We start from the raw sequence: 23,627 nt of genomic DNA, 5'->3' as shown, positions 1-23,627 counted from the left end.
GAATTTGTGTGGTAGAGGGTCTGTGCTTTCCTTCTGGTGTAGGTGCTAGTAGAATTTAAATACCGTTCTGAGCTAAATTACAAATTCAGCTCGAACTCTTAACCACGCTTGGGGTTCTGATATTTCTGACCACTTTTTGCCCTTTTTATAGTAATTCTCCTCTGGAAATGCAGCTTCTCAGGGTGAACCTGACATTGTGAGCTGAGAACTTCTTACCTTGGGGCCCCATCTAGTGGGTAGAGGCTTCTACTGAGCTGTAACAAGGGCAACTTTATTTGTGTTGCTGGGAATTGAAAGCCAGGAAGAGGAGATGATACATAAACTCCCTACAGAGCTTAATAATCACAAATGAAATAATTGTTTGTTCATTCTTGTCCTACTGTCATTTTTTTACTTTCTGTCTAACAAAGGCAATGTTACTTTGCATTTCGTGCTGAAAGATTTTCATAACATGGTGGAAGCATACCCTAATCGTGGGGGAAAAAAGAAAAAAAAAAAAGAAGAAATGAAAAAAAACGATAAGAGGAGAGAAGAGAAGAAAAATCATCAATTTCTTCTCTGTAGCCCTGCATTTCTTTTATTACTGGAATGGCTGCATTATTTCACTGAGTGTGCTGCAGTCATTGGTAAGTGACACAAGGATCTGAGTACTACTCTGTGAAGCTATTCATAAGTTAAGAGGCTTCTTAGGTAAACTTGAAAACAGGAAACATTCCAGCCACACTAAAAGGTCTGTCAGACCTTTAAAATCTGTCAAACATTTAAAATCTGTATTTCGTCTTGACAGAAATGCTTATACGCCAGATGCTACAAATGTAAACATGTTCAGGCAGGAACTGTTTGTTATATGTATGTATTACGGAAAAAAAAAAGTCTTGATAAATGAAAAAAAGTTTTATGGCTATATCCAAGTTACTTTTACAAATGACATTTTTCTAATTCATCTGTCAAATGAATTTAGTGAGCCAAATTTGGATTTCAGTTGCACTTAAGTCATTCAGAGTAACCCAAGGGAGAAAGATGAATAACCAGACAAAACATATGTCCAGAGCTGTCTAATATTCTGACTTTTCAAAATAAAAATAAAAAGAAAGAAGAAAATAGCTAAACTATCTGTTAAGGATAAAGTTGTTTCTCTCTGGCAAATGTACTTTACAGAACTAGCTGTTTTGAAGACAGTGTCTGTAATATAGCTGGTAGTCTTTCAGTTTAAGATGAACCCTGGTGAAAACACTTTCTGAAGTGTTTCTGTGCTATCTGTATCTGCAGAGAGCATCATAAGGGATGGAGACTGGGTACTCCTGCATTTGTGTAACAGAGTTATTTCACAAAAAAATATATTTTACAATGGATAGGCTGATTATTTTTATTAAGCTGCTTAGTGAGGTTATTTAAAAATAATGCATGAAGCTCCCAAGGTAGAGATTTTGAAAGATAAATGAGAGTCTGGCTAAAATAAAAAGACCATGGTTGAGAAAGAAGCCTTTTCATACTTTGACTGTTGACCTTGAACATCTCTTTGTCTTAGCTATGTTTTCTTGTCCTATTCTTTTTCTTTTTATATTTAGCATGTGTGTGGGCAAAAAACAAATGAAGTAGCTTTCCATGCCCTGAAAATCTGGCTCTTCAGTTAGCTATTTATAAAGGAGGAAGAGTTTTAAAAGACAATGTGTGAGTTTTAGTTTGAAAGAGTGATTGACAAGTTATTTCTCCTTTTATTCTTACTGACATAATATTTTTTGTATTATTTTCTATCTGTTTTCAGCCTCTTTCTTTTTGTTTTTAGCTTCTATAAGCAGAGTCCTTTTAACAACACACTGACATTTCCCTATTTTGATAGCCTAGGTTAGTTTTATGCTGTCTCAGGAGTCATGTGGTGAGTGGGCAAGATCTTTAGCTGTGCGAATCCTGGAGTAGCTCTAAACTATTTTTTTTCCTTCACTGTGTTTCTCAGCCTGTAGGGACTAAAACAGTTTCCGAAATAAATGATCCTGGAAAAAGTTGCCTTCGGAATAAATGATCTGAAGCCCAGTGCTAGAGTTACAGCAGCTGGAATGGTCCCGTAAGTCCCATTACATTGACCAACAATTGACCTAGCTCAGCTCCCCAGGAAAGGCATGAAGGTCTGACAGAGGTGAATGCTGATAAGATTTTTAGGAAATAGATCCTATTTGTAAGAGAAACTTTCCTGGGCATCACTAAAAAGAGCCTGGCTCTGTCTTCTTTATACCCTCCTTTTAGGTATCTCTACACATTCATACAATCCCCTGAGATTTCTTTTCTACAGGATGAACAGCCAAGCTTTCTTATCCTCTCCCTGTATATCAGTTGCTCTAATCCCTCAATCATGGTATATCGGTGTAAATGCTTATGTATGCCAATTTTGATAATGCACATAACAATTATTCCAAGTATGGTAAATGAAATACTAGTTGTTAGTCTTGTAAATGGTGGCCAGAATTATCAAGTCAAGAAACTCCCTTGAATGTTTTAAAGAAATATGAGATGAGTCTGGATATTATTAATTTTAAACTACTTTTAGGCGGCAGCTGTCTTTGGATAGCTGCTATTTAAATTATTTCCTGGAGGAAGTTGTTGATCTTTGGTGTTGATCTTTAGCTATAATGTATCTACCTAAAAAGATATCATCATTCTTGGTTCCTCTTCAGATCTCTTTCATACACAGTGATTTATCTTTCCTTGTTACTTGGTTGCTGTTCTCTATTCTTTTATTTCAACTTACACATTCACCAAGAAAATGTTCATTAGCTTCTGGAATGCAGATCAATTCTTTGACCTTTTCCTCCTTAAGATCCCTGGTGCATATTTCCTAAGTGTTGTCTTAACATAAGAATGACTTTATTATACCAGGCCTAGAGGTACCTTTGGTGTCTTTGCCCTGTCTACAGCAAATAGCAGGTGCCTAGGAAAGATTTAAAGACCAAAGCAAATATATGTGTTGTGCTGCTCCCCAGAGTAGTTTACATCCTCTTACCCAATTTCAGGTCAAGTCCTCTGTGGGAGGAATACAGCACCTCTGCAGCTGTGAATTCAGAAAAGCTGGATGTGGAGGGCTGCTTTCAGGACCAGAATTAACCCATGATGTTCCAAATGCCTGTGAGTTCCATCAGCAGGAGGTTTGACTGGCTGTAGAGAGACCCATCAGAAGACTGATGGATGTCATGATTAGTTATGTTGGTAAGTTATATGTTACCCTGCTTATTATGTGTCTAAGTGGCGAGAGAGGGTGGCACTGTCATCCTGGCCATCATCTCATCCCCTGGGCTGGCACTAATAATGGGACATCTGGACATCTCCCTTTTCTTTCTTCTTGAGGATTATTAAGGGAGGTATGGGGAGGAGGTGGAATAACAAAAAAATAATAATGAATCAGGCACAGAGGAAATCAGAAGTCAAACTATTGAGACAGACACTCTGTACTAGCTGAGACTGGAGCTTTAGTGGACTATTTCTATGTGGTTGTCATGAGGAACAATTGTTTCCCAGGCTATGTGACACATGAGGAAATTCCTGTCGTACTTCCCTTAGAAAGGGAGTAACACTGCGTGTATGTTCCTTTCTGCTATTAGAGAGATTGCATCTATAGTGGTCTGTTCTCTTTTCAGTGCCATTTTTTTTTCAGCTGAAAATGGAGGCAGGATTTCCAGATCATACATGAGTTTGAAGTGTGTGATTGATCAAAAGTGCACAGAAAGCCAGCCATCATTTTTTGTTGCCCATCTAAACTCACCAAGTTCAGATCAGGGCAATTACTTTCCCTTACACAGGCCTCTATTTGCTTGTTTCATGTTTCCTGCAAAGACACGATCTTTCAAGCTGTCAGGCAGTTTCTTCACCAGCACCTATCACAATCAGTACGATACTCTTTACATTTTTATACTAATTCTACATAGGATTGAGCAGAAACAAATACCTACAAAGGATATTTGTCTTTTTATAGGGACAAAGCTGAAGTTCAAGTTGAAGATTTTATATTACAGTATAGGAATGTAATGCAGTTTGCTCAATTAGCATTCCCCAGAAAACTTCTGCAAAGATCATAATCCTAAGGTGTCCTTTTGGTAAGGTTCCTTTTTCTACACATTTCCTCTTTCTGGAATATTAATTTTTTTTGTAACAGAATCACAGAATCAGAGAATGGGTCAGGCTGGAAAGGACCACAGTGGGTCATCTGGTCCAAGCTCCCTGCTCAAGCAGGACCATCCTAGAGCACGTGGCACAGGATACCAAGATGGTTCTTGAATATCTCCAGTGAGGGAGACTTCACAGCCTCTCTGGGCAATCTGTTCCAGTGCTCGGTCACCCCCACAGGAAAGAAATTCTTCCTCATGTTCCCGTGGAACTTCCTGTGCATCAGTTTCTGCCTGTTGCTTCCTGTCCTACTGCTTGGCACCAGTGAGAAGAACCTGGAAACCTCCTCTGACACCCTCCCTTCAGATACCTGTAGTCATCTCAGTCATCTCTTCTCAAGGCTGAACAGGCCCAGCTCCCTCAGCCTTTTCTTGTACAAGATGTTTCAGACACTCAATCATTTTCATGGCTCTCTGCTGGACCTGCTCCAGGGGCTGCATGGTTCTCTTGTCCTGAAGAGCCCTGATTTGGACACAGCACTCCAGACATGGCCTCACCAGTGCTGAGCACAGGGGCAGGATCACCTGCCTCGACCTGCTGGCAGTGCTCTTCCTAATACACCCCAGGATATTATTGGCCTTCTTGGCCAGAAAAACACGCTGCTGGCAAGTTCATACTGCTTCTCTGAAATGAAATACTGCATGGAAGGTAATGACAGACAAATTTCAAGTCTAGAAAAAGCAGCACAATTCTTTTACACTAAATATAATAAAAAGTTGGAGAAAGGTACAAAGGCACACTGCTGGTAAGGTATCACCACAAAATATTTCTTCCACTGCTTAATGTTTATCATGATCTATGTCTGTCTCTCATCTCTGGCTGACTATCCACTATTATGTCAATAAATAGTTCCAATTTCCTCTTACTTCATTGCCTGCTTGCTATATCTTCAAAGAATCATCTTTTTCCCCATATCTGGAAAATTACAATTATATAAACATCTAAAACCCAAGCTTGTTTTAATTATTTGATTACAGAAGTCCTGACTGCTTTGTGCTAGTAGGCTGCACTGCCAGCATACAGTCAGAAACCAATATTCTGTCTAGCAATTGCACTGCAATAGCAGTGGGAAGGTGAAGTTTGAGGGTTAATATGTAAGCACCTTCAGAGGAAGAAAATACAGCGGTTTTTTTTAAATCTGAGAAGACAGCAAAAACTACTGTGTGGAAGGTAATGCTATGATGCCTTTTCCTGGTCTTAAAATCAAAGAGTCAAACATGGTTAGAAAGGGAAAAGGGATTTTATCTTGGTATTTATTTTAAGGATCCTTAGGTGCACATGCCCACGTCGAATGCACCGAAATGCACACCACAATGCACACCCAAAAGATCTGGTACAACATTATAGGTTTTACTAATTAGCATATCTATCAAAAATTCCCCAATGAGAGGCTTGAGTGAGCCCCCCTCCCCAAGGAGCCTTCCCCTGGATGGTTCTATCTTGGTTTACAGAATGTGTTCTGGAGAGGATTTTGGGGTCTGGGGCACACTGACCCCTAACTACGAAGCTGTTGCTGCCGGTTCTGAGCTTCCCCTCGCCCTCCCAAAGACACCTGCTCCTGCCCATGTGCTCCGAGCTCCTTTGTTCCAAGCACGGACAAAACCAAATGTAACTCAGACTCTCCAGCAGTGTCTGATTGGCCGCTCACCCCGGGTCCGCCCCCAGTCCTCCCCTCTCCCCTTCTCCGAATAAAAGAGATGGTCGAGGGAGGCTTCTCTCTCTCAGCTCAGCTTTTCCTGTGAACATCTGTGGTTGTCTCTCTTATTTGAAAGCTTCTAACTGCAGGAAATTGAGCGAGCAGGGAGCTATATTTCTCCCTCTTTGCTTCTGCTGATGGTATTTGCTTTGCAGCTGATACAGGTGCCGATTTTGAGCTACTAAAGTGCTAGATTGCCCGTGCTACCTCTCTGGGCTGCTCGAGGCTTTCTAAGGCATTGAAATACAAGCGCTAGCCGGTATAAAGCTGAAAAGATACCTTCCACACGAAGCTTCTAAAATGTTTAGTCTCTCAGCTTGACAAACAAGTCCAAGAATGTAGGCAAAAAGCACTAAGAATACAGAAGTTGTAAAAAAGGTATAAAAGGAGTATAAAAGAAAAGGCAAAAAATTTTCATGGCATCATTAGGCAAATTTCAGCTCTAGAAGAAAACGCACCTTTTTTTACACTAAACAAAATTAAGAGTTGGAGAAAAGTGTGAGCGATAAGTAAAAATTAATCCCTGGATATATCCAAATTATGACATATTTCCTTTTATAGTACAAGTACTTCAGCCAGCTGGTGTTTTCACCATATGTTTTATCAATTGCATGGTGTCACTGCACAGAAGTAGCCAATGCAACTGAATAGACGCTGAGGTATAAATAAGACAACGGTGATTATGATACTCTGGCCTCAAACTATGTGTTTCCAGTCAAGAGTTTCCATGCATTAGAAATTCCAGGCAGCTGATTTGGGTCCCTTTTTCAGGGAAAGAACAACGATCTATCACTCACTGAGATGTCCTAGGCAACCCCAATGGTTTCTGTGATGTGATGTTGCTGATATTGTCCTGTCATAAATAACCAGACATCTTGACGACCACACTCAGCTCAAGATCTTTTCGTCTCCTGCACTGCTACAGTATTTGTGTCACTTGGGAAACACTGCCAGTGGATAGGATTGGGTACAAGTGTAATCAGAAAGGCCACGGAGGCAGGGAAGGAGGACAGCTGTCCTAAGCATTCAAAGCTTTACATTCTGTGCCGTTCTGATGTGACGTGAGCCTCGAGATATTTATTAAGCTGGACGAAAGCCTGCTTTGGTCTTGCAGCTCTCTGAATCTGCCTACCTTTTATTGAGGATATGTTACAGTAGATACCAGAGTGGTACCTAATGCTGCCTAACTGCAGTAGAAAATCAGAATAAAAGAAACAAGTGGTACAGAAATTTTGCTGCCATCTCAAGTTATCTGTATCTGGAACACATAACTATCTCAGATTAAAGTTAAGAATAATAAAAAAATTGTTTGATTCAGATATCAGTAAGATAGAAATCAAAACATATGTACTTATACCTCTAAGTTTTTCAATCAGTAATACAAACATTACCTTGTGATTAAAATACAGTTGCAGAGGAATACACAGGCCAGTATGTGAAACAAGACAGGCTAGATGAATTATGAAAAAAAACCAAACCCAAAACTAATTAAGAATAACTTTTCTAAGTTGTGTTTTAATGTGAACAGTGTTTGTGTGGGGAATCCTATAGTTTTTATTTGGGTAAAAGCATCCCTCGAAATGAGTTTTGGCGCTATGTCAAATGAGTCAAGGACACCAATGGATGACTGATTTAGTGACAACTGAATGGCAAAGAGTGAGAAGATTAAATAATCAGTTAAATGGCATGGACAAAGATTTCAGCAAAACCTCCCCATTAGGAATAGTCACAGATGTACAGGAGGAACAGCAGCAGGAATGGAGAGAACTGTTGACCTCCAAATGTGGCTTGATCTGAAGCACCAGAATATGGACCATGGACAGAAACAGTAGATGGAAATTGGGATGGAATAATCAAGTAGGTCTCTTCGGTATGTCTTCTGTAATGAACTACTGTTTTGTTTTTTATGCACTATGGCATTGCTCTTGAAGACCTGGAGAAGAAACTACAGAGCAGTTGGAGAAGAATCAGCATAGTTTATTAACACTTCTGCTAAACGGTGGCTTCTTCCTTTGCTCTTACTAAAAATATGAAAATCTATCAAAACAGTGTAAATTTGGGGCCTGCCTGAGAACACGAATCTTAGCACACTTCTTGTTATATCTACCTATGGCAAACTCATTCCTTTTGCTTATAGCAACTACAGAATGAAAGATATGCAGCATTAGTGAGGAACAGGAATTAAGGGGTCCAGCTGATATAACTCCTTAAGAAAATTGTGCCTGATCTGCATTTGCAATAGTTCTTGCCCATTTACAGTGAAATCTTGTCAGATCTTCATTCCTTGGAGCTGTTGTGGATGTAAGTAATTTAGTTCTGAAATTAAAAAAATATAATTTTTCTACCTGCTTCCAGGAGTATACTCAAAGCTTATTGTTCTAGAGTACAGTAGTGATCATAGATGTCAGGCAGTATATCGTGTGGCATGGGATATACACGGCATAGCTATGTGCTTTCAGTGACACGAACTGTTGGATATGCCATAAAAAGTTCAATGACCTTGAATAGAGGGGATGTGCCTGAACTTGATACTGTTTGAGGTTTTCATGTCAGCTCTCACGTTGGACTCATCATGCAGGCGCTGACATGTGATCTGTTATGTATTCCTTTCCTTCTCCTTTTCCTCTGTGAAACAGGAGCAGATAATTTCCACATTATCTGTGTGAGGATATGTGGAATGTGAGACAATTTTACCTGGAGGTGTTGGGTTGGGGTGAATGAAGATCCTGAGCGCTGGACCAAGGGTGTGCGAATAGGTAGACCTGCATAAAGTGATGAAGAAATGTTTAGGGGAAGGAATCGGACAAACAAAGAGAGGAACACCTCGAAAGGGCTATAAAATGGGCTGACTGCATATCAAGTACACTTATCTGACTGAGCCCTGTGCCTGATCACCACAGTCTCTCCTATCTTTGCTCGAACCAGTCTTAACTATGTATCTCTGTAATCTCACTCTTCATCCATATGTGTGAGTACTGCATGGACAGTCTGCCAGGTACTGGGGGGACTGGGTGCCAGCTATTGGTGTCAGACTGGGGGTTTTAAGTGCCTTTACACTCTACATGTAGCTATCTAGGGGGACGCACGGGTGTGGGATGCCTGCAAGGTCACCCATCATGAGAGTGTTGTTTGCAGCAAGCACTGATGCAGAGAGAGCGCAGGCAACTAGACAGAAAATATGTGTGTGCTTGTGAACCTGGAGGGTGTCATGTGTGTGCCTTCACTAGTGACCTTCAGCTTCTGCCAGCCCAAGAGGAGAAGGGGACAGAACCAGTCAGTTCCAGTCAGACACACAAACTCAAATATAGAGGTTATGAACACAAGAAAACTTATTTTTCCCCCACTGTGAGAGTACCCAAGAGCTGGCCCAGGTTTCCCAGAGAATTAGTGTATTCTTGTCATGGTTTAACCCCAGCCAGCAGCCAAACCCCCACAGCAGCTTGTTCACTCTCACCAGTGGCATCAGGGAGGGAATAGGAAGGGTAAAACAGAGAACTCCTGAGTTGAGATAAAGACAGTTTAACAGGAAATGCAAAAGCTGCACACACAAGTGAAGCAAACCAAGGAATTAATTCACTGCTTCCCAAGGGCAGGCAGGTGTTCAGCCATCTCCAGGAGAGCAGGGCCCCATCACACCAAACAGTTAATTGGTAAGACTAGCATCATTACTCCAAATGTCCCCCCTTTTCTCCTTCCCCCAATTTTATATACTGAGCATGATGTCATAGGGTCTGGAACATCCCCTTGGTCAATTTAGGTCACCTGTCCCAGCTGTGTCTCCTCCCAACCTCCCATGCACCCCCAGTTCCCTCACCAGCATGGCAGCATGGAGAGCAGAAAATGGCTTGGCTCTGTGTAAGCCTTGCACAGCAATAACAAAAACATCTATTATCAACCCTATGCTCAGAAAAAATCCAAATCACAGCTCCATAGTAGCCACTATGAAGAAAATTAACTCTACCAGAGCCAAAACCAGCACAAGTCTTCATTTTTGGAAACATTCAAAATCTGGACATGGTCCTGGACAACCAGCTCTAAGCAGCCTTGTTTGAGAAATGGGCTGGATAAGACGATCTTCAGAGGTCCCTTTCAACCTCAAACATTCTGTGATTCTGTGCCTCAGCTGTCTGTGCTTGTCTGATGCAAATCCTGTATGTAAATGCTGTTACAAGATGCAACCCCCACAGCTGATAGCTACTGAAGCCTAAAGACATTAAAATAGGCTTTGAATTGTGCTGTTCAATGGTGGATTCAGGACTGCAGCTGTGTTGCCTTCATTTACAAGTGTGGCGAAACCTCTGGACCACACCACTGCAGTGTTAGTTCCTGTCTCTGCCTTCTTACAGCCTGTGGTTCTCTCCAGATTTAATGTTCTATTGATGATACTGGAGTTAGTTGATAAAGGTAACAGTTGCTGCAGCAGGTATCTGCCAAGTGTGTTGTGTGACACTGGAATAAATATACCAAGATAAGACAAGCATCTTTATGGTCCTTGTCTTTGCACAGGTCTCATTGTAAAGGTAAATGAAGAGATGCCACTGAGCTGATATTAAATCAAGAAGGATATGAATCTGAGCTTTCCTGAGTCAGTAAAACCTTAGCACTGACTCTGGTGTGCTCTACAGTGGCTTCTTAGACAGCAGGGGGACACATTACTATTTAGATATCTTAAAAAATAATTGACTTGCTGTAACTCAGTGAGTTGTAACTCAGTGGTGTGTTTGTCTTCTTAGATACAAATGAGGATACTTACTAAGAGATGCACTTTATCTTCTGTTGCAGGAAAAAAATTCCAACATTTTCTATGCTCAGGTATTTTAATGTTTGTTCAATGTCTTATGCTAAAATTGTTTGATGTTCTGGATGCAGTTCAGTCTACCTCTGAAGAATTGCTGATTGAAAATCCTTGTCTGTCTGTTTAAAATATCTTCCAACAAATGTGGGAGGGTTTGTTGTTGTTGTTGGGTTTTTTTTGTTTTGTTTTGTTTTGTTTTCTGTCAGCTGCCATTGTCCTCTCTCCTGGGACTTGTACAGCCTTCCCTTAGTTGGAAGTGTATTTACCTCTTCCTCTAAATTACTTGACTGGTCTCATCTCCACACAGACTAGTCTTATTTCTGGGAAGGGTAGTTTTAGCTTTTGGCAGTTTTCAGCTGCATGTAGCCAGCCTTAAATTACTTGCAAGTTGGGCATTGAACAAGAAAATCAGGAAGTTCTAGTAGAAGAAGAGAAAATGCATCAAGAAAAAAAAAGAAAATAAGCAGAAAAGAGGAGGTAGAAAGAGAAGTGCATAGGCTTCTTAGAAGTCAGTATGGGTTTGTTCTCTCCCCACCTGAAAGAGGAAGTAAGGTGTATTTCCCTTGGGGATTTGTGCTCAACTGCACATTTACAGTGCTGTCAGCAGTCAAGTGCATCTTTTACTGCTCTCTTGCTACCTAATCTTCATGGGCAAGTGCACTCTCTCTGAAACTGTTTTGAGTTCAGTCCTTCAGGTGGTGGTATTCTCTTCTGAATGAGACTCATTCTATTGTTTCATAGGTGAAGCCCATACCTGGCAATCCTGAACTTCTGACCAAAGGCACTAACTGAGGAAAGAACATGATTTATTTTTAATGTGGTTGAATTTGCATGCGCTGTTTTGTCGTTCATTTGTAATGCCAAAGGAGATGTTGGGACCTGGGTAACTGTGAAGAGAGGCTGTTCTAAGATCACCAATGCACAGTATCCATTGTTCTAGCATGGCTTTAGAAACTTCACCATAGGGCTGTATGAATGATTAGGACTGCTGCAGAGATGAGGAACCTCATTGCTAGTTACCAGCATTTTAACTTATATGAAGCTGTAAATATGCAACAAGCATTTGAAGAAATCAAGAGTTAACACATTAACAAAGCTGGGCTTCAGAGGCTGCCATACAAAGATGCATTAGGTTTTCTTGTAACTGGAGAAAGATAAAAGCACAAGGCCACTATTAATGTGCCCTTATAGGCTACAAACATACTTCTTCTAACACCAGTACATTCCATTTCATTACTCTTTTGATGTTTAATCCAATGGCTACAAAGCTAGCACATCTTTTTCCTGAGCTCTCTTTCAGTTCTTTGTTCTCCCCTTTGCTGGAGTAGTTGAGCCATTACTCAGGCCTGTATCTATTAAGCAACTCACATCAAGAGACTGGCATAAGATACAGAAGTAATTCTAAAATACCTAATTCACAAAAGGATTTTAGCACATGCTTAGTTTTAAGTGCTTGAATAATCCTTTTGATACCTTGTTAAATCTCTGCTTTAGAAAAGTTCTTAGGGAAGATCTTCTATTTTGGAAGTGGAGGGATCAGGAGAAGGAACCTTCTGTGTTAGGGAGGAAGTAGGAATATATTGTAAATTATTTAATAGTTAAAATGCTGGATAATTTTTGGTGCTCTGCTGTCTAAATTCCACCACCAGTGAATAACACAATATTGCAGTTTTCCCTTGTATCCTATTTTGTAGTATCTATGAAGGGAAGAATTTATTTATTGTCTTTCTTGGACACAACCTGGGACTGGACCCCCTAAATGGCTTGGTCTTGCCTTTGGCATTTTTCCCACAGTCCTTAGGATGCACTTCCATATTTTTGTCATTCAGCCACACCCTGAAGAAAACTCAAAATAGAAGAGTGCTCAAGTGTAAAGGCAGACAGCAGGCTATAAATGCCTCCATTTCTGTAGAGATAATAAATATAGAACAAGAAATGAAAAGCAGAGTGTAGTGAGAACTTTAAAGTTTTCCTGAAAAATGACCTTTTTCCTCCCACAGGAAAATTCAGTAGGAGAGAAGAGATGGCACAGGGAAAGTAAAGTAGGTTTGCTCTGGATTATTACATGCTAATTACTTTGACAGCTGCTTCTGAAGCAACATCTACATTCAGGGCATATGAACTCATTCTACTGTGTCTGTCTCTGTAGATCTAATTCTGTCAGACTGAGTTATAATTCAAGATCAATGGGAGGAAGGGAAAAGTCTGTTTCAAGCAAATGGTAGCCCTAGATGATACAAAAGTAGGAAAGATCCTTACCAGAGCCATTTAGGAAACTTGGATGAACACTGCAGATGCAATCTCTTCCACCTCTTGCTCTGCTTCCCATACGTAAGAAGAATACAAGACTTAAAAAGAACATTGTTCATGTATCAGTGTCCCATACCAAGCAATGGAAGAGATTGTCAGAGTGACTTTGGCAATGACCGGATTTCTATATAAGTAAATTGAAAACAGATTTTGTTATTTTCAAATTATTTTAAGATCAGTGAATTACCTACCTTTTGTATGTTGCTGACTCACTGATTATTTGAGTCATTATGGGCTAAGTCGTGACGTGTGATTAGGTCTGCCATATAGCCAGGTTTTCCCAGGCATGTTGTCCTATTTCCAGACAAATAAGACGAATGTGATTAATTATTCATGATTGTCATAAAGCCTTGTCAGAGGTCTTACCCTTCCTTCCCTTCCCCCATACAGGTACAATCCCTGTGGGGTTGTCTACCACCAGAATGGGGCAGAGTGACTGATCCCAAGCCTACCAGCTCTGCAGAGCCAGTGCTGCTATCCCATGACATCTGGACATGTCAGAGCCACCGCAGTGGTTTCGGTCCAGAGGCCTTGTAGCTTCTGTACCGAAACCCAGGAGCCCTACACGCAGCAAACATCCATTTTAGTTAGTAATAATCAGGAACCACACGGGTCCATCAAGGTCTCACAGAGCTGACTTCTTTGGCTCTGCATGTTTATGCCTCTGTGCATATTAAATTCTTCCTACTTTACCTACGAGACATAGAAAAATCTCTCTCAGTTTGACCGGTGGCATAGTAGAGATGAAAATAAGAGGGGTTTTATACAACTGGTATGCCTTCATATGTTGCAAACATTCTCAAAGCCAGAGAGCTCTTAAGGAAGCAGTGGGGAGGCTCATTTTACAGCCTGAAGCACCAACAGGGTCTCATGTCTCTACTAATAATATTCTGGAGTTTACGTCTCCTCACTTGTCTTCTAAAATTGTCTTCTAGTTTAAAACTTCAAAATCTAAATAAGAAATTTAACCTGTTTTCTGACATTTAATTGCTTCCCATGTGCTTGCTGTTGGTGGGAAAAGAAACCCTGCTTTTAACATAACTGCTTTTTTAAGGAATGAAGGTTTTCTTTTATTAAAATGCAATATTAAACTGCATATAAGCTAATGCTTTTCTTTGACTTTTATATCTCTCCCTTATTGCATGTTAGGCTGGCCACAGTTTTGGGAGAATCACTTGGTTAGTTCTAAATATAGCACTGCATCTGCTCTTAAATAGGAGTGAAGGGGCAGTAGCCTTTGGAGAGAGGAATTATTTGTTTTCTTCAGGCAGTGCTTGCTAAGCTGGGAAAAGCTGGTCTTCCTCTCTGCTTTGCAGTTTTTCTATATCCCTTGGTAAGTCCATTTTCCATCCATATTTTTCTTGTACAGAGCAAATGAGAGTGCTTATAGGAGGGGGTTGAGTGCTTTCTTGTAAAAAAAAAATATTTACTTTCCTCAGGGAAAACAAGCAGTAAGCAGGACTCAAATTGATTCATGAAAAGAAAAACAAAAAAGTAATGTAAGACTTTTTGTCCTGTGCACAGTCACCTTGATTTTATTCTGTATTACATTCCCTCTGTTTCTTTCTGCATATTAAGAACTACATTACAGAAATCCATAGCTCTTCTCATATATATTTTTTTCCAATTGCACAAATGGTGGCAATCCCACTTTCTTTTGTGCTTATACTATATGATTCCTCTGAAGTCTGGGTCTAATTAAGCATAAAATCCTATAGTAGCTGGAAAAAGATTTGGTCTGATGAAGAATGGGATGTAGCTAGGCCAAAAAAAAGAGAATACTTTTATTTTGTGTCTGCCATGCTTTCAAGTACATGTTTCCAGAAGATGTTTCTGGTGTCCGTATTGCTCTAAGCTATGTGATGTGTTCTGTGCCACGTGAAAATTCCATCTAAATACCACTGATAGAGCCTTGGGAAATCAAGTTCATGCTCTTGAAATTATGCCTGTGTGTTGATAATGCCTATGAGCCAGTAAAAGTACCATAATGAAGGAAATTGAACGTTGGGATGATGGGAAATGATTTTTATCATCTCATTGTCCAACGTTCTTAGCTGTCCAGTTGAAGAGATATAATACACTTGCCAAGTGAAGGGAAATCTTCAAACTTTTTCAGAACATGTTGGAACTCCATGCATTTGGAATGTTAGGGTGGCAGGGTTTCAAGTCAATGCAGACAAATTTAGCCTTGTTTAATTCCCAGTCTTGTATGATCATAAATTCATAAGGTAACATCCACATTAGTACCCTTTCTGGGATATATGCTGTTCAGCTTCTATTAGAGATATGGAAAGAAAGTCAGTTTGGAAGCTTCCACTCCTTTCCTTCATGAGAGTCACAGAAAATCTAAAATTGCATTCTTTTTTAGACTCACTAAAATGCAGGAACTGGTGCTCCCCTCCACAACAATTACTTTGCTGGAGGGAAGGTTACCCATGACTCTGCCTGCTCCTTACCTCCACCGAGCAAAGCTCCTCATCAAGGGTTGTGGAAATGACTGTGACCACCCATGACATATTTCAAATTACCTCCACACTAACTGATCTGGCTAGAGGGTGAGGCAAGCCATTCAGGGACTATTACAAAGTCAATGTGTTCATTCTAACTAATCATAGATATGCTGTAGCCAAATGATTACATTAAATTGCTGAATCTACATGTATGTCATTGAAAAGAATATCATTTGATGTTGAGAGATGTTGAAAGCCTACTCATTCAAAACATATATGAAATTAGTAAAAATGGTAGACACAACTGTGATGGCCAGTACTGTCAGCTGCTTGAAAATGTTGCTTTGCTGGATATTCAGATAAGTAGAAATAGAGGAGAGAACTTCATCTTTATGTTTAATAACCAAAGTAATGCATGCTTTTCTGGGGATTATTCGAATCTGTTTAAAACCAGTTGGAGAAATGAGGAAAATACTATTCCCATGAAAAGGAGTGTGATCAGTAAAACATAAGACCAACTACAATGTAGCTAAAGACATCAGAAAGGAAAACACAAGAAGTCTTCATGCTTGCTGAATGATGTCTGGAATTCAGCAGAGTAAGCAAATGAGAATTCCATATGATTTTTTTTTTTTTTAAAGATGAGCATTTGTGTTCTATTGTCAAAAAAGCTAAAATTGAATTCTTATGCAGACTGAACAAGATCTTCAATGAGAAGGACTGAAACATCTTAAAATGACATTATATTTGAGTAGATTTTAAAGTTCATCCTTTTTCTTGGACAAAACATACATTTCTGTGTAAGATCTAAATATACACATGTGTACAGAGATAAGAGACTGGAGAGACATATTAGAAATTTTGTCAAATCAGTTTTTTACCAAAGTAGTTTATTATTAAAATGGAGAAGATTTAAACAGATCCTCTACATCCCATTCTGTTTAGACTGCAGTGTCTATGAGCTGCATAATGATTTATGATGGCTTTACAAGATTTCCACCAAAGTCACTTTCTGGGGGAAAATGCTAATATGTTATTAAGTCCACATTCTGTACAGCATGGATATAACCATCTGGAAAGGATCACATATTTTTTGAGTAAATATTGTAATTTTTTATACTGGTCAATGAATAAAAGGTTGTTCTTTTTTTCCTTTTTTTTTTTTCCTATCTTTCATTGTGGTATGTAGGTGATATGGATTTAAATATATTTTATTAGTTAAGTATTGGGGGCTTTTATGCCCCATAGAAGTATAAGTTAGCAGCTTCCTGAAAACACTTTTTGAAAAATGTGAGGAGCAGCTAGCAGAACAAGAGACAAGTAGAGGGAGAAATGTCTAAGTTGTGGGAAAAACAGGACAAGCCCTCCAATCAGTGCAAATGGTCGAAGAAATCTCTGGCTACGTGAGGACAGGCAAGAACTCATGAATAATTTTGGCACTTCTCCAGATGGTCAGGAACAGAGATGAGCACAGAAAGTGCATGTTGCATGGTATAGCACTGGCAGGTCAGGCTGAGAAAATACATGCTGTACAGTGCATTGCTCATGACATGAGCCTTCTGAATCTGGAAATGCAAGTTGTCTATCTATGGTGAGTGCAGCCATGTTCTTCTTCCCATGGCATTTGTCAAGACATCCATCAATTTAGTTGGTTGTGTGCCTGCTCTCTGAGGCAATGTAAATGATCATGCTAGAATTTACTGCTTGTCCTTTAAATCTTAAATTAACTCACTTATCAGACTAACAATGTTTATATCAGACCCTTGGCTTCTCCGCTCAAGAATGTGGCCCCTTATCACGTGGTCCTAGATTATGGCTTTCTATTCAGATCAGTATTACTGTGTCATGAAACTATGCATATCCTGACCTGGGAACTCGGTCCTTTACTCATGGGCAAGTAAAAATTGTTGTATACATGCTTGTTATATATGTGCTACAAAGCATGAGGAAATGTATGTTTATGTAAACTGACTTGAATAGTCTAATTCACCTGTGGTTTATGTCATTAATCCTTGAGGACATTTTGACTGATATAATATTTTTCTTTGGGTTTAATAGGCTTCTGAGGGGTTTATACAGCATATAGATTAGTGCACTTTAGGTTCTTTTGATGGCCCCAGCATGTACAGTCATAGAAATAAATAGGAATAATAATAATAGAAAGGAAGGATTACAATGGTGCTACATTGCACTAACAGGGTCAGATGAGACACCAAGTGTTTTAGGATCATCTTTTTCCTGTAACTCTAGGTCTTTTTCTTGAAATCCAAGATCATTAATAGGATCTGCATGGATGTAGCTCAAGGATTGTTCATGACACACAGACCATATATTTCAACAAGGCCTCCAAAATTCTTGCAATAGAACTTGGTGAATAAAACTTGATATCTGCTTTTTAATTTGTTATAATCATTCAGATAATTAATTTCTCTTTCTCTGGACTTATGCTTTTTTGTTGTTGTTGTTATTGAGCTCTCAATTTTCCACTGGGATTTTTTCCCCAATTTCTCTGCCAGACCACTGGCTGCAACTCACTTTTGAGTCAGTTCTACCAATTCACTTGCCAGTGTAACTAGGTCTCCAGACACTGTCATTAATAAAATTTTGGTTCACCTAAATCAATAAATTCAGTGGGGTTAAGCTGTCATCTGCATAGCATGTCCTCTAACTCTGTTAGTGGTAGGTAGTCTACATATTAGAATATATTTCAAACATTTCATATAAATGTGTATCAGTGGAAAAACTGGTAAAACAGTCAACATATTGTTCCTAGGAATACAGTATAAACTTCTTTCATCAGGAGCTCAATATCTTATGTGCTGCTTTTACATTGGGACTTTGATTTTGCTCTTCTGATACTTGTCTTTGCAGCCCTATTAAGTATTAAATGCAACATTGTTGTAATTACTTGATGATTATTATTATATTTGGAATTGTTGCCAGGCAGCTCCCTTCTGTGTTAGCAGAAGGCAAAGTGAGTCTGGCTGCTAACAAGCTCAGTTAATTGCTTGTATGGAGGCTGTGAGTGGATGGCTACCCTTGTTTCTATACTAAAGGTGTTAGGGTAAATGTGAAAAATATATGAACCCAAATTTTGAGAAGTCCTGGGTGCTGACAAATAGAAGAAGATATGCTAACTAAAACATAAGTTGCACATTTAGTGAAAAAGGCTGGACTGCAAATGACAATGGTGTTGTCTTCTCTCTCAAAAATGAAAATGACTCAGACTGTGATCTATCCAGATAAATGGACATTACTCTGCAATTGTTATAAAGTGGATCTCAGTGTGAGTTATATACATACCAGTATGTACATTGAATGTTGATAAACTCACAGATTTATTTAACTTGGCCACATGTAAATATGCATAGCACTTAACAGTGGAGTGAGCTTAATCTATGTGTTTGTCCTCTGCACCTTCATTTAGGCAAAAAGGCTAATTAAAAACAGAGAAAAGGGAACATTATACCATTAATTGTCCAGTTAACATATGAACTGTTGTGGAAACCCAATGTCATATACACAATAGTCACACAGTTAGCAGGAAGAAAACCAGTATTCGATGTCTGCAGATGTAGCATCACATGATGAACAGATATCAAAACTAGGAGAAGCCAAGGCTGCTTGTGGGTCTGTGCAAATCTGCTTGTATAACCAAGACATTGTGTCATATGATGAGTTAATAGGTCCATGAGGAGTCCATGTCAGTTCAGCATTGTATAAGGGCACCTTACTAAGCCAGCATCTCTGTGAGGTGCTGAGCTAACTTGGGTCATGCTAACTTTCTTATTTCTCTAGAAATGTGGCATTATATTTATTTAATGTTGCATAGTAATGTGGTAAACCTGTTTCATTTTTGTTTTGCAGTGTTTGGTGCTTTGCCTAAAGCTGTCATTCCTGAACGTGTGACTTGTCATTCTCATATCTCTTGAAAAAGGGTTGAAAAGGTAACTCTAAGTTATGCAGAAGATGCAGTTATGAAGTGATAAAATGTAAAAAGCTCTTTAGATCTCAGAACTTTTTAAAAGAAGATGTGACTTCTATTAAATATACCTACTGCTTGCTCCTACTTTTTCTTGGAAAAGTAAAAGTAGCTGATATGAGAACATCATGATTTGGGAGCACCTGACTCGGCTATTGACTATCTGCAAGTAACAATCACACACTGTTGCTGTTTTTTACTCTACTCAATTTATTACTAGCATTTCCCTTTTTTGATAAATACCATATGCTGGAAATATGGTATATATTGTCATTTTACCTTGTTAAATGTTTTATCTAAATGAGTTTAGAAGATTTCTATCCAAATCCCTTTAAGCTTTCATTTTATATACATCATGAAGCTGCCTATTTATTTGACTTTTTGTTACAAATTTGGACTTCTTGTGTGGGTCTGAGGCAGGTTCTTCTTGGCATGGTCTGTGTCCAGGCACGGCCAGGCTGTGGGGAGCTGGAGACTGTGTCTGCTGTGTCATTTCTGGGGAGAAACTGATGGCCCTGGGGGCTGACATAGGGTCCTGGCCTGTGGGCAGGGTAGAGGAACTCTGGAGGAGGCTGGGCCAGGACAGTCAGGTCCATTGCTGTCCTCAGAACCCTGACACACTCTTAATGTTGTCCCTGGGTGAGCCGGTGTTGCTTCACTTGCCATGGGTGCCCTGAGGTGGATCCCAGGCCATGCCTCAGCCTGTGCCCTGGGTGCTGGCATGGAGCTGGCAGCCTGCTTGCTACAGGAGAGCATAACAACAGGGACGCTCGCCTTAGCTCTTAGTAGGGTACTGGAAGTTACTGCAGTAATTTACCTGACTAAATCTTCATCTGCTTTATATGCTTGTATTGGGAGCTTGCTTCTGTTGACACTGAGGTGTAGGTGCCTTGTGGGGGAGGTTTTGGCTGTTCAGTTGGGATCCCTCACCACAGTTTGGGCCAAATGGCCCAGGAGTAGAGAACCCCATATCTAACCCGGACTGCAGTTACACAAGCTGGCACCTACTCACAGCATGGCTGGTGACATTCCCCACTTCTGCAAGAAGTTATCATCATATTTCTAATGAGCACAAAGGCGTGTAGGCACCTCCATGCTCTTTTAATGATGTGGTTGGGAATCTGCTTAACTCTAACTCAGTGGGAAACACGCTTTTGTCCCCCACACTGCTTGTGGGAGCACCCTGAATGTTTCTTATAACCTTCTATCCAAATAATGATCAAAAACTATGCTATGCTTTGGAGAAAATCCACAAGAAGGTAACCGGAATAATTGATAAGAACCCATGAGGAAAGATTGCATGAGCCAGCTTTGTAGGGTTTAAACAAAAGAGCAGGAAAAAAAAGTAAAGAAAATCTTCAACAGGCTGCTACAAAAGTGGGCGAATACAGTCTATTTGTTGTCATGGTGAATTGGACAAAAAATAGTACGCATAAATTGCCAGAATGGAAAAAGTGAAAGGTTTGAAGAGCAAAGAGCTGAAATACCTAGCAATGGCCAAAAACCTGTCAAATTTCCATCCATGGGAAATTCTATGGAGACGTTAAATGACATCTGCAAAGAAGGGGAAAAATTATCTAGTGAGATCTCTTTTAGGCTATCCTCTATGATTCTGTAGCTCACACTGTATGAGTGATAAGATACAGTCTGAGGTACCCATGTGTGTGACTGATGGCTCTATTTGTCACAAATTGATGCAGTTTTATAGATTTGTACATGTTCACACACGTCTACATACCAAAAAATATCAAACCAAAGTGTCTGAAATATATGGCTAAATGTGTGCATGGCTAAATCTGTGGCTAACTTCACTCTCTGCAGGAGTTACTGGTTGTAACAAGAGGAAGCATGTCTTCAGTAGCAGTGCCATTTTACCAGCGGAGGCACAAGCACTTTGATCAGTCCTATCGCAACATTCAGACAAGATACATACTTGAGGAATATGCAGCAAGAAAGTAAGTGCCATGTATTTGAGCATAGACAGGTCTCTTTTTGGGTAGTCCCTTCTTAGAATCAAGATACTCACCTTTCCCCTCCACCCAAAAAAATTGTGATTTATTCAGAATGATAGTTTTCCACTTCCTTCCATTGGCATGCCCCTTGTCTATAGTCTTTCACCAGCCTAGCTACACTTCCTAACAACATTGCAAGATACCTGCACAGACCTTTAGCTTAGGATCTGTCCTGTTTGCTACCTCTAAACTGAAAATTTTTCCTTGTAGTCTAAAATTGAAACTCTGACTCAAGAAAAATTGCCATGAAATTTATTGTAAGTCATAGAAATAGCTTTTTGTATGACATGATGATATTCCTGCTCCTGAAGCTGGCCATAACTAATTATAGCTTTTGCAATTCAATTTCTTTTTTTAAACTTAAATGAAGGCTCAATGCTTCTCGTGTGAAATCCGAGTTTTAGCCAGAAAATACACATTCTTTTTATCTCAAAGCCTGAAACTTTGTATTGGGGTTCACAATCACTGTTCTCCCTCCTTAATAATTAACATGCCTACATAGCTGGTCCAGATTCCCTTATGAAAGAGGAGAGTTTATGCAGCAGGTTCTGTGAATTATAGAAAGGCAGGAATACTTAGACAGTGCTATGGGGAGTCTTCGTGATTTGTGCGTTGGAGAGGCTGGTACCCCTGTGGTTCACTGAAATGCTATCATTGCACCTGAATGATTGAAGACTGAAATAAATATAAATTCAATAGAATGAAATAAAACACCTAATGATCCCCAGTGACAGATGATGGGCATTAAGCCCTTGAAGGACAAGTGTCAATCGGGACCTAGTGCAGTCAGTGAAGATGCAAAAGTTTCTCACTGAACAGTGCTCAGTCCTGGCATTTAGCTCAAAGTAATTTCTTTGATGTTTGTGAGTTCATATTTTACCTGAATTTCTGGGTTATAACAATGTCTTTTATATCTGAAGGGCTGCTTCCAGGCAGGCTGCTTATTATGAATCATCTGGCTTGGGCAAAACAACATGTAGACTCTGTGCCAGGAGGGCACGCACCTTGGCGCATGAAACAATGCAGGAATCCAGGAAAAGGTACAGCTCTATCGGTCCAGTCTGACCTGTGTAGTGACTCTGGTGCCAACTCTTTTGCCAGGGCTCTTTTCAGAGTTGACAAGACTAGAGGCTTCTCTGTCACTGTTCTTCACTAATCTATTTTGGCTGGAACACTAAATGACTGAGTGTCACTTTCAGTCTCATATTTCATCCCAGAGTTGTTCCCCTGATCCCCACTCTGACTGTTGAAAACAGCTTTAAAACAAAAATAAATTAGAATCCACCTGGTATCCAGAACTCATTTTGAACAGGCCTACTCCACTATTCCTAATTTCTAATTTGGATCAATTTAAATGTTTTAAATTCTTTCCAGAATATCAAAAGAGTTTACTGTCATGTCTCAGTTACAGACTTGATAAGAAATCCCATAGTAACTGTGCTGATGACAATATTCCCCTTAGTGAATTTCGCTGTTTCTGCTCTGCTTTGCTCTACAGTTACTGCACCAAAAACATAGAGGATTTATATTATAAGAATGAATTCTGCCATGTTTATAGAAAATATGCTGTGAAAATCATATACATCCATGTGGTTCTGGTACTTTGGTTTGAAATATATAACCTCAGAACAGAAATCTCTAGGAAAATAAAATGATTTTGGATACATTAATTTAGTTTTTAATTTCATCAATATAAAAAAAGACATGGCAGAACATGGCTGGTATTTAAAGTGCACTGAAATGGTACAAAGATATTTTTTTAAATATCAGAAAAATAATATTTTGATCTACTATTAACTGAATTTCATGGAAGTTTTCTTATTTGGGTATGCTTTCACAGTCTTGCCATATGTTGACTATACTGACAGACATGTTAGAAATATCTGATATTCAGTACCTTCTTTTGTCCTCTTGGAAAGGAAAAGAGTGGCATAGGCTGTTTATTGAATCAGCATAAATGAAGGAAATGGAGCTAGCTTCTCCTAAAAACTTTTATGAGTTGGGGTTTTTTAAGAATTCTGGAAAATCTGTGGAGTTAGATTTTCAGGGAACAGCTCAAAATTTTTTCAAAACTATAATTTCCTGGTAGTTTCTGTAATAGTTTCTGCTCATTCTTTTCAAAGGACAGCTTTTTTTGCATACAACTGTTCATCAAATCCTTGTGAACTCCTTGGTCTGTATCTTTCAGATGAGGTCAGCTGATAACAACCCATGGAGCTACAAGAGCTCC

At 39.5% G+C, this 23,627-nt stretch overlaps 1 protein-coding gene across 3 annotated transcripts in view; it reads left to right on the top strand.

The window, feature by feature from the left end:
* The first annotated feature begins 14,198 nt into the window (after positions 1 to 14,198).
* The window catches only part of MYOM2 (myomesin 2), an 89,849-nt gene continuing 80,420 nt past the window's right edge, over positions 14,199 to 23,627 (top strand). For all 3 annotated transcript variants that reach the window (XM_069011479.1, XM_069011480.1, XM_069011478.1), the window contains exons 1-4: positions 14,199 to 14,286; positions 19,271 to 19,350; positions 21,207 to 21,340; positions 22,318 to 22,437. In XM_069011479.1, coding sequence (XP_068867580.1) covers positions 21,234 to 21,340; positions 22,318 to 22,437 — 227 coding nt within the window. In that variant the 5' untranslated portion in view covers positions 14,199 to 14,286; positions 19,271 to 19,350; positions 21,207 to 21,233. The remainder of the gene's footprint in view (positions 14,287 to 19,270; positions 19,351 to 21,206; positions 21,341 to 22,317; positions 22,438 to 23,627) is intronic.

This window comes from Aphelocoma coerulescens, chromosome 3, assembly GCF_041296385.1.
Source record: "Aphelocoma coerulescens isolate FSJ_1873_10779 chromosome 3, UR_Acoe_1.0, whole genome shotgun sequence".
In the NCBI taxonomy this organism is placed as follows: Eukaryota; Metazoa; Chordata; class Aves; order Passeriformes; family Corvidae; genus Aphelocoma; species Aphelocoma coerulescens.
This window is presented reverse-complemented; position numbering and strand designations above follow the sequence as displayed.